Below are 12,166 nucleotides of genomic sequence, written 5' to 3' on the forward strand. Positions count from 1 at the left end.
CTTTTTCCCCTGGAGCATAGAATGCTGAGGGGTAACTTTATAGAGGTGACCCTTGATAGATGTTTAGGCATAGAAAAAGTGAGTGGCCAAGATCTTTGCCCCAGGGCGGGGGAATCCAAAACTAGATGAGATTGGGACCTGTGGGGGAAATATTTCACACAGAAGGCGGTGCGTACATGGAACAAGCTGCGAGAGAAAGTAATAAAGGTGAATACAATACAACATTTAAAATACATTTGGACAAATACATGGATAGGAATGTTTAGAGGGTCTGGGCCAAATGCAAGCAAACTAGTTCAGTTTAAGAAACCTAGTCAGCATGGATGAGTTGGGCTGAAGGCGCTGTTTCCGTGCTGTATGAATCTAAGACTAGCTCCTTCCAGACAGTCATTTATATATTATTGGGTGGACTTATTCCAAAGCTTTGAATGAACCCTTTCAGGCAAACTGTTGTATACAACAGTGCCCCAAGTTTTTATTTCCTAATTTTGGGTAATATACAATTCTTAAACAAGTAAATCATGTTTATCACTATCTCCTCCTACCCACCCTGACCCAAGCCTCTGGCTCCATACATTCTTCCTGGTTCAGATGGATAGATTATCTTTTCCTTGAAGTTATGTGACTGGTGGATCTCTTACTTCTGAAAATGTCTTTTGCTGAACACATTTGTCGCTGTTGCTGATGAGAGATCTGTAATTTCCTCAAAGCATGCAATGGAGGATAATTGAGTTGGTGAAAGAAATAATCTTTGTTTGACTTTGGTTAAAATAATTCTACCTTGTAACAATGTTGTTTTGTTTGGTTTTGTTGTTGTCAGTGGCTCTAGCTGTGTTGTGTTTACAGTCACTTCTCCGAATAGTTGTGGTCTCTGGACCAGCTCTCTTCAGAGGCCACTAATGTTTTCAAATGTTCATATGGTGGTTATACCCAGGTTTTCTGGAAGTCAAAGCTTGAAGATTTTCCATCAGCATGGAACAAGTAAGCAACTTCCTCAGTTCAGAGGATTTTTAAAAAATACACATTGGTATAACACCAATGTCTCCGATCTTAGTTTTCTTCTTGCTGTGTTTTCAGTAATTGTTTGAGATCAGTAAAGTCTTACTGACATATGTCAAGTTGGGCAATGGCACATGACTTTTTGGATGGTTGGAATCCTCCTTTAAATTTTCTGGAGACTTACATTAGGAGTCGACAGATTTCTTTAATGATATTTGGAACAAAATATTGACTTTACAAATGCAACTAACATTGTTTCTGTGGTTAAGGATTGTTTCTTGTTAATGCATCTTTTTAAAATGTATCACTTCTTGTAAAAGTGATATTGTTAAGACAGCTGGATATTGCTTTTGTCTGCATTTTTAGTTTACTTCACATCTTGGACAGTTTTAGATTAGATTCCCTACAGTGTGGAAACAGGCCCTTCGGCCCAACAAGTCCACACCAATCCTCTGAAGAGTAACTCACTCAGACCCATTTCCCTCTGAATGATGCACTGTAACACCTTGGGCAATTTAGCATGGCCAATTCACCTGACCTGCACATCTTTGGACTGTGGGAGGAAACTGGAACACCCGGAGGAAACCCACACAGACACAGGGAGAATGTTCAAACACCACACAGACAGTTGCCCAAGACTGGAATCCGAACCTGGGTCCCTGGCGCTGTGAAGCAGCAGTACTAACCACTGAGCCACCATGCTACCCCAGTTACTTATAGCAACAAAGAATTTAAACACTTTTTGTCTCATGATTGCTTGAAATGCTCATATAATATGAGGTTGATATGATCTGAGGTTTTCTGAAGTAAATTTATCCTTCTGTTCCCCAGAAGGTTTCACAAGCTGAATGTTATTTCTAGTGTGACATCTTCCTTTGATTGTAAAAACATGGAAGGAGATGAATCAGAAATTCTGACAACAATACCGTCTGTAATTAATTCTGGTGGCAATGCTCCATATTCACAAGGTTTAGTCAACATGTAAAGATCACTGATGAAATTGTTAAGAAGTTCTCCAGGAAATGCTACACTTTTATTGAATCTCTTTCCTTTCCCGAATACAATTGGTTCATAAAACAGAATAATTGTCAAATACTTTTAAGACCTCAAAAGTATCAATATCATTTTTGACATTTTAACAAGCAACTTTGCAACTCTCACTTTGCTAGATGACAACTTGGATCTGCTCCTATCTTATTTTACTGAAACTGTCATTAGTCCTCACCAATCTCCCTTTGTTCTGGCTGATTTAGGCTTTTAGAAATATGTTATTGGAGCATTTCCAGCTTTTTCCAGCTGTCTGCTGCCACTCGCTGCGCTGGCTTACTGCTCATTTAAAATGTTTGTCTTCTTAAAGAGATGTCATCATGTTGTGCTTAACCTATTCTTCATTCTTCTCTTCCAACTTCTCCATTTTTTTGTACTTCTGGTGTTTCCTTTTCTTTGGAGAGCAGTCTGCATTGTTGGTCATGAGCCTACACATAACAAGATAAAGTCACCATAGTCCCAGATGAGCATTAGGCTCTTTCTCATTCTAGATTGCCTTAAACCATTTATAAGACCATAGGACATAGGAACAGAAATAGGCTATTCTGCCAATTAAGTCTGCTCCACTGTTCAATGAGATTGGGTTGATCTGATGATCCTGCGCTTTCCTGTATTTTCTCCATAACCCTAGATTGCCTTACTAATTAAAAAACTGTGTCTCCGTCTTGAACATACTTAATTGTCCAGCCTCAACAGCTCTCTATGGAAAAGAATTCCACAGATTTACTACTCCAGGAGAAGAAATTGCTCCTCCTATCTTAAGTGAGTGATTCCTTGCACAAGAGCAAACAACTTCTCACCATCTACTCTGTCTAGTTGCTGAAACACTTGGTATGTTTCAATGGTGTCCTCACAATCTTTTAAACTCCAATAAGAACAGGCCCAACCTATTTAGCCTGTCTTATAAGGACATCCCTCAATACCTGGAATCTCTGGACTGCCTTTAGCGTCAGTATATCTTTCCTGAGATAATGGGACCAAAACTGTTCACAGTATTCTAGGTGTGGTGTGAAATAGTGTCTTGTATTGTTTTAGTAAGGCCTATTTTTATGATTCAGTCACTTTGAAATAAAGGCCAAGATTCAATTTGCTTTCCCTATGATCCTCTGAATTTGGATGCCAGAGTTTTGTGATTGCTGCAATAGGAGCCCCAAATCCATGTGCTGCAACTCTTTTATTCTCTTGCCAAAGTGCACAATCTCATTTTTCCATCTTTTATTCTAAGAAACTGTGTTGACTCTGCTTGAATACATCATGTATTTCTAGATGTTCTTCTTTGACATCCTTTGCAATAGACTATAGCATTTTCCCAAATACCCACATTAAGCTGACTGGAATATGGGTACCTGTTTTATTTACATCTCACTGTTTTTGAATAAGGATATTACATTGAAAAACTGTCAATCATGGGACTTTTCCAGAAACTAAAAGTTCTTGGAAGATTTCTATTATCCCTCCACCTACTTCCTTTCAAACCTTACAACGTATCCCATCAGTTCTAGGGGACTTATTGCCCCTCAGCTTCATTGGTACTTCTTTTCCTGGTGATAATTATTTCCTTGCCCCTCCCCTTGGCCTCTCAATTATTTAGTAAGTTTGGAATGTCATTGATATCCTCTACCATGAAGTCTGATGCAAAGCATTTGTTCAACTCTTTAGCTATTTCATGGATCCTCATTATTATTTCCCCAGCCTTATTCTCCAAGTGCCTATGTTCACTGTTGCCTCTCACGTTTTTTTAATATTTGAAGCCATTCTTAGTGTCTGCTATTATGGTACTTATTGCCCTTATAATTTATCTTCTCCCTCTTTATTATATTTTTGGTCATCATTTATTATCTCTTAAAACTTCCTTCATGCTCTGATTTACCCATTATTTTTGTCACATTGTATGTTTCTTCCATTAAATATCATACCAGTTAATTTGTCTGCTCAACTATGGTGATTTGTCCCCTTCTTAGAATCCTACCATCAACTGTAGCTATTTCCAACTAGCTGCCACTTACAGGAATAGGGCCAGAGTGAATGTCAGGAGGTGGGCAGCTCCCCATTAGTCTTGACCCATTACTGCTAAGTATGGTGGACTGCTAGTATCCAGGGCTGTCAGTCACATGGATAATACATTTAATCCATTCTGTGAGGGTCTGCTGAGATTTCCTCAACTTCATTTTGCTAGTTTGGTTGCTCCTCTCTACTAATTTTGACGTATGGGAGTAATTTTCTTAAGGTGTTTCAATAATATTTCCTCTGTGAAATATGAGTGGGATAGTTATTGACCTGATGTGATTTCCCTTATCCTGTTGACAACCTCCCCCAACAGTAGTTTCATTGCATGAGAGCTGTACTCATCTTACAGGGAAAACTCTCTACACATTTGGTGAATTTGTCTATCAACAGCAGACAGTACCTGGATCTAGAAGATTTAATGGGAAGAGCTAAAAAAAATCTAGCTGGAAGTATGCTCAGGGCAGACCATTATTTGTAACGAGAATGGAGAATTGTAGTGGTTGTTTGGGTTTTTGCTCCAGGCAGAGAGACACCTTTTAAGACTTGCTTCAAAATCTGCCTAAGTCTGAATAGAGGGTCACAGTGGAAAGCTTCACCAGTAAAACCATCGACTAGTAGTATTCTCTGATAGAGGGAGCATGCAACAATTGATTTTCCATAGTTGAATGAACCTAGGCAACCCAGTGATACTATCTTTGATTGGGTTGGTAGTTCATATCATCCTGAGAGACAACATAGGGTAGAACAGCAAGGTTGGAACCATCTTTACTCATGCTACATAAAAGTGGTGGATGGGGTTTAACACACGGCCTGCAGGAAAGGCAGATCATTGACTGGGCCAATGGCTGATCAGGATTGACCACAGAGCCTCTGCAACCGGTTTTGTATTCTGGTATGGAGTTGCATTTGGCAAGGGAGTCTGAGAAGTAAGAATGTGCCCTAACCTTACCTACAGAGACAGGTTCCATTCAACCATGAATGATTTGAAATAAGACATCATGCCTTTTATATAAAGGTTTACAGTCAATTGTGAAAAATCTACTTCATGTACAGTAGCAGTGGTGGGAAGGGTTAATAATATGGATACCATCCAACTACTGCTTTGAGAACTAGTAACCTCAATGGCAATCACAAACTTGGCTACCTCACACAGGGGTACATCACCAATAGTTTCATCCAGCACAATAATGGCAAGGTGGTGTGGTCAGCTCCAGTGGCTCAATCAGACTGATGAAACAAAAGGGTACAGAGACTACAGTATACCACTTTGAAATCTATGATGTTGGCAAGATATTTGCCAGTCCAGGGCATAGCTAACAAGTATCTCTTGCAAGGGAGAGAGGTCAATTTGCCCTCAAACCTGAATTCTGGAAGCACAGTGAGAAATAGCTGCCTCTTGCATCAAAAGGACAACTGCCAATTTTTGTCTCCATGACTCTTGCTTCCTTGTATAAGGTTTCAGCCAGGTTAGGCGTTTTAAGATATATTCTCTACAATGTATGACTGCCTCTGTTCACTTTCATTTCCGGTGGGTCAAACACAGTTCTCATTGACTATGAATCGCACACAGGTAGATACTGCAGTTTCTGGCGATCACATTTCATAATCCTGGTTTTAAGCTACTTCTTTGAGAGAAAGTGAGGGCTACAGATGCTGGAGATCAGAGCTGAAAATGTGTTGCTAGAAAAGCGCAGCAGGTCAGGCAGCATCCAAGGAACAGGAGAATCGACGTTTCGGGCATAAGTCCTTCTTCAGCGAGGGCACACTTTCCTCATTCCTGAAGGGCTTATGCCCAAAATGTCGATTCTCCTGTTCCTTGAATGCTGCGCTTTTCCAGCAACACATTTTCAGCTTTAAGCTACTTCTCCAAATGTGTTTAAATAATAGTTGCTTCTCAACCAGTGACTCCTACCTCTGACAGCACTAAGCCTTGGTCAAGGATCACCTTAAAAGGCGGTCAAGCTCATAAATGTTTCTAAACCAAATTATTGAGAAGTGAGTTTAAACAAGATGCATAAATTAAATACATGTTTGATTACAGAGGGAAATGAATGGTTTTCACCTGTTAAGTTTGGAGAGAGAAAATAAACTATGAAAACAAATCCCACAATTCCTGCTTTGACAGCTATTTCTAGAAGATTTTCAAATCTGCCATTTCTTACATTTGTTTAACTCGAGAAGCTGTGTAGACTAGTACTAGTAAAAAAGGAACTAAGGAAAGCAGTATTCATTGGATTGTTAATTTGAGAACAAGGACTTTTCCCAGAGACTATCCTTCAAAAAGTAGTGACAGACACCATAATCTGCTCTGCAGTCAACTGAGAAAATAGATGCTGAGTTGAGACCGTGCATCATAGGAAACTGTAGACTTAAGACATGATCAGCCTTTTCACAGCATACAACTGTTGAGGACAAAACCGTCCATAAAATCACTGGGTTTGATACTTGAAATCTAACAATAGGATTAGGAAAAAGCAAAAGTTAAAAGGCCTACAGCAAAAGTTAACACTGCAACAAGATGAAATGGATTCTTTCGGTATGTTTGGATTTTAGTATTAAAAAGGTAATACACCAGAGTTTACTTGTAGAAGTGGGAGAATTCTTGACCCAAGAATGAAAGATTATCTTGAAAGAAAGTGCCTGAGATTTTGTTTTTGGTCTTACCAGCTTCCACTACTACATTTACAGAGCCAGAAGGCTGCTTAACCCTTTGTTATTGGAAGCATAAAAATTTCTAATTCACATCTTCCCTAGAGCTCAATGCAAAGTTTAAGTTTGTTGATTGTTACACATTTTATTTTTAAGACATGTGGATGATGTGTCTGGATTTTGAATTAATATGGTCAGTATCATTATTCCTTAAACTCAACTACAAATTGTTCATATTTGTGCACTTGAATTTATAACTCATTACAGAAAGGAATATTTCAACATTTCACTATTACTCATTTTAATTTACGATTATGCACCCAGAATTGGTAGAAAATCTTTGAACTAAACTAGGTTAAAGACATCAGTATAGATATTTTCACTAAACTTTACTTGCAAAGCGATGAAATTTTCAAAATGTTTTGTTTTAATTGTACTATAGGTTAAAATTGCTGTTGCTTTTTGCTGTTTAAATAAAAGTGATTTTCAAATGAGGTCACAATGTCCTAAGTTTACAAAGCACTGCAAGCTTCCCCACAACCACCCCCTCCCACCACTTTTGACCATAAGAAATAGGAACAGAAGTAGGCTATTTGACCCCCAGAACTTGTTCAATAGGATCATAGCTGATCCAACATTGCTCACGTCCTGTGTTTTCCCCATAATCCTCGATTCCCCTACTGATCAAGAATCTATCTCAGCCTTAAATATACACAAGGACTTTGCCCCCACCGCGCTCTGTGGCAAATAGTACTCAAGACTCAACCCTCAGAAGAAATGCCCCCTCATCAGTCTTAACCTGGCATCTCTGCCCTCTGGTCCTAGACACACTGAATCAGGAAAATATCCTCTTAGCATTTACCTTGTCAAGCCCCTTAAGAATCCTATATGTTTCAATGAGATCATCTCCCATTTTTCCAAATTTCAATGAGTAGAGTCCCAATCTGTTTATCCTTTGCTCATAAAGCAATCTCTCCAAGCAGGCGTGAACCTTCTCTCTACAGCCGCTAATGAAATTATATCTTTCCTTAAATATAGGGACTAAAACTGTTCACAGTACTCCAGATGTGGTCTCACCAGTATTTGTGCAGTTGCAGTAAGACTTCCCTTCTCTTATAGTCCAGGCCCCTTGAAGTAAGAGCCAACATTCCATTAGCTTTTCTGATTACCTGCTGCACATGTATACCGAGCTACAAATCTTCGCACAAACTTTGAGCTGTAAGTAAATTTCTGAATTTACTGGCCTCAGGAAACGTTGTGCAAGCTTATAAAGGTAAAAAAGGTTGGATTTTAGAAAAAGATACAAATGTCACAATTCTTTTATTAATGTAAGAGGTTTTTCAAATTCAAGTGAAATAACACATTGATGCTTCTCGAGGTGATGCTCTGTCTTCTTTCAAACCTCCAAACAAGCCAAGTCTTTCCATTGACAGCATTTTATTGCTGAATGCAAAATGTACTAATCTCATACACAAATAATCAGAAGGAAAATTATAGATTGACAAATTAACCCCATGGCTCTTTTAAATAGAGGCACATCAGATTTTCTGTTCATCTTTTGGAGACACTATTTTCTGAACCAAATGGCTTTGATGGTGAGGAAGAGACGCAGCAGTTTAGAAAAGTTACCTATAGACATCAAACATCACAGGTGATAATATGAATTTAAAATATTGCCTTTCAAAATTTAAGACTTAACCCATTTAAGGGAAGTTGCTGTCCAGGACAGGGTACTTGAAATGGGACAAATTTGCAAACAGTTATCTCTAATGTAAATCACTAAGTCTGGGCACAAATTGCTTCTGAAATTAGAATTTAAGATTAATTGAAAGGAACTATTCTTTTGAGCAATGAAAGAGTGAAACAGAACTGAAGTTTATGGAGACGGTTAAATTTTCTTTAAGGGAGAACTTATGTGGTTCTTAGGTAGCAAGCAGAAATGTTTTGTCTAGGTTTAATTTTATTTTCTTAAAATAAGACCAGTCTAACAGGACTAATTTGGAATCATTTTGAAATGATTAAAACAGAATTAGGTCATATTCAGGGGAAACAGCTCCTTAAAAAATATAAAGGTTTTCATAATTTAGATAAATTGAGGAGCTTGTTCAATGTTTTAAAAATGTGATCATATTGGATTGGGCATAAAGGTTTCACATGAATGAAATTAATGGTATCAATTGTTGTATCAATTGAAAAAGTAATTGAGTAAATAAAATCGGAACTGGTTACACCAAACAGGGGAATTTTTCTAAATGATGTTTTATGTGAATTATAATAAATAACCCTAGAGCAATTCAAGAAAATAGATTAATCAAAAATAATGTACATTCTAGTGAGTCAGTAAAGTTGAGTTAATTAATTCATAGCTTACTTTTAGTAACATGTGTGTCTTGGTCTATACTGAACAATAAGGAAAACACATATGGTATCCAGGGCATCAGCTCAGACATGCAAATTTTGCAGCTAGCGGGGAACGAAGATCCCATGCACTGCCTGACCTTTTGAGATGATCACTTGAGAGACCAGAATAGCTCGTACCAGATTTCATACGAGGTAGGGTATTACAGCACTATTGGAAATGTGATTGTTACAAATACATATTGAAATCCATAGTATATTCACAGGGAAGTTCCTGTTTCAAATACAATTATCAATAGCACAACATGAAACAGTTAACATTGCTCAGGATAATGAGGAGACCTTTTTAAAAAAAGCCATGACACACAATCCATCGACAAACTGAATGAAACAATGAGCATGGCATCAAGACACTTCAACTTTACGATCACACCTTCATGAAGTCAAGTGAGTGACTAAAGAGGTCACTGACTATGCTACTAGTGACACATATTCAACAAAAAAAGTATTGTAAAATGTGTTAGATAGTCAAACCCCTTCCTGGCTTCAAAAAATGAAACAATACATAATTTACCAGAAGAGTTGACACCATCAGCAAAAGATACAAAAGCATAAACATGTTCCAAGACATCAGGTAAGGAATGTGTTTATTTTCTGTATGCCACCATTGAAAACAGATCATTCAAAATCAAATGGTAAAACTGTGTAAAATCTTAACAGACTTTGTTCCAAGTGATTCAGGAAGAATCATGAAAACATGAACTGTTTTCAGGTCGAGCTTGTAAATCAGATTATTAGAGAATCACTTTGCACATTTGAAATCATAAATAAATAACCAGCCTACTTACAGCAAATTCTACCCAGTTATCAAGTTAAGACTTTGACAAAAGAGAGATTGGGGGTTTCCACAAAAACTATAACTGCCATGCAGTGCAAGATTATGCTGGCCTACTTTCAGAGGCTGACACTTTTATTCCCCTGTTCTAGTCAGCTGTACACAAATCCCATCTGCAGAGATAATGCATTTCTTTTAATTTCAACAGCAATGAAAGGATACAAAAGGAGCCAACAGACTCCATCTTTCAGACTAGGAAGTTGCTTTTATCCAAATCTCTGAAAAGGCAACTTGTCACCATTAACCTCAGCAAGAAAAACTTTCTGCATATGGCTTTAGTAAGTTGGAATGGTGAAAGGAGTGAGATCAAATTTTACTAGAGATATTAAAGGAAAAGGTTGTGTTCCAGCTCATTCTTAAAGATTATACTTCTTTCATGAGAAGCTAAAGAAGATACAGCACTGTGCTTAACTTATCTGGGAAATTGCAAGATTCCCCAACCATTTCCAGGAACAGATTATTTGAAAGGAAGGGTCTGGTACAAAAAGCATTACAGTTCCAGTTTTAAGATATTTCACTGTAGTGTTTATGAAAGGTCAATGTGTTTGATTATTAGAGTACACCAAAAAAAGACTTCACTACACAAAAAAAACATCACATAATTAGAAATTAATAAAACATCCTACAATTAACAAAATCTATTTGGGTCAAAGAGGCACAACATGATTATCCAAAATTGTAGGGCTTGAAATAAATAAGTAATTTTTTTTAAGAACCCAATATCAGGACCCACTAATTATAAGGATTGCAGGTTATTTCATAGTTCCGGAAAACTGCAACCTTCAAGTATAATTTTATAATCTAGCTGTGAAATGTGATATCAGTGTTCAAACTACTGAATTAGGGTCTCTAAATTGGTGGTCATGGACAGTAGCAGCTGTTCCCATTAAGGTCTTTTACAAAGCAACAAATAACATCTAACAATTCAATCAAAAGTGATAGCATGCGGATTTTTAAACTACTCTGGATAAAACCATATATTTCGCAACAAATGTGACTTTGAAAGAACTAACACCTTGTAGATCAGCCACCTTCATTCTTTGCTTAATATCGCAAATGTCACTGTGGCATTTTTGATAAACCGTAATTCACTCCAGATGCATTACTCCTGATTGTTTACAAAACAATTTTAAGGAAATTGGGTTAGTGTCACTGAATATTATTCCTAATTTTATTTGATTAGTTTTACTCATTACCATTGCACAACATAGTGCTCATGAATTCTGGAAGTTAAAAAAACACATTTATTTCAAGCTCAGAGATCTATTTTTGTCAGGGAGGAGTAGTCTTCCCTTTGTTCCATTCACAAGTCTTTTCATCTAAACCACTACTTGTAATGAGGGCAAAAACTATTCCATTCTACTGCATAAGGTTCTGGAGCATTGCTGTGGCGTATGTGGGCCTGGCTTGCTTGCTCTCAATTGCATTGCGGAGATATGTGACTCCACCACAACGCTCCCACACTTCTTCAAACTGCCGTGGTAGGATCTCAGCTCCTCGTTTCCGAGTGAGTCCCGTCTCATCCAGGCTTAGCTCACACATCTCCATGTCATCCTTACCTAAAATATAATGCAGAAATATTTCATGAAACCTACAGAAGAGGAGAAAGCTAATCGTTCCAGTCTAGAAAGGAAGAGATGCAAGCAGTAAATCCTAAAGGCAGTAACATTAGTTCCCAAGGTTTGAATACACTTTTATATGGCATGAAATCAAACTTAAAAGTCAGCATTCCAACAAAGTATTCAAGGTTAATCATATGAATCTAGTGATTAGTAGTGACTTTGTATTAAGACTTTGAGTTGAAAAGGGTGATGCAGGAAAAGCAGGTAGCATCCAAGGAGCAGAAAGTAGACACTTTGGGGAAAAGCCCTTCATCAGGAAGGAGTGTCTCCATGTGAAAGAAAATCCATGCAATAGTGGCTGCAATTTATACTGGGCCAAAATGCTGAAAATTACAGTTAACTGGTTAACCTGGATAGATAGAGTCATAGAGATGTACAGCATGGAAACAGACCCTTCGGTCCAACCCGTCCATGCTGACCAGATATCCCATCCCAATCTAGTCCCACCTACCAGCACCTGGCCCATATCCCCCCCAAACCCTTCCTATTCATATACCCATCCAAATGCCTCTTAAAATGTTGCAATTGTACCAACCTCCACCACATCCTCTGGCAGCTCATTCCATACCTGTACCACCCTCTGCGTGAA

The 12,166-nt window shown here is 37.9% G+C and overlaps 1 protein-coding gene across 6 annotated transcripts in view; it reads right to left on the minus strand.

Annotated features, from left to right (window-relative positions):
• Window positions 1-7,998: 7,998 nt before the first annotated feature.
• Window positions 7,999-12,166, minus strand: part of LOC122552951 (unconventional myosin-VI) — a 276,023-nt gene continuing 271,855 nt past the window's right edge. For all 6 annotated transcript variants that reach the window (XM_043696239.2, XM_087991501.1, XM_087991500.1 and 3 more), the window contains one exon: window positions 7,999-11,514. In XM_043696239.2, the coding sequence (XP_043552174.2) occupies window positions 11,315-11,514 (200 nt within the window). In that variant the 3' untranslated portion in view covers window positions 7,999-11,314. The remainder of the gene's footprint in view (window positions 11,515-12,166) is intronic.

The sequence above is a fragment of the Chiloscyllium plagiosum genome, unplaced genomic scaffold, assembly GCF_037043375.1.
Source record: "Chiloscyllium plagiosum isolate Xiang-an unplaced genomic scaffold, Cpla_swu_hap1 HiC_scaffold_10, whole genome shotgun sequence".
Classification (NCBI taxonomy): Eukaryota; Metazoa; Chordata; class Chondrichthyes; order Orectolobiformes; family Hemiscylliidae; genus Chiloscyllium; species Chiloscyllium plagiosum.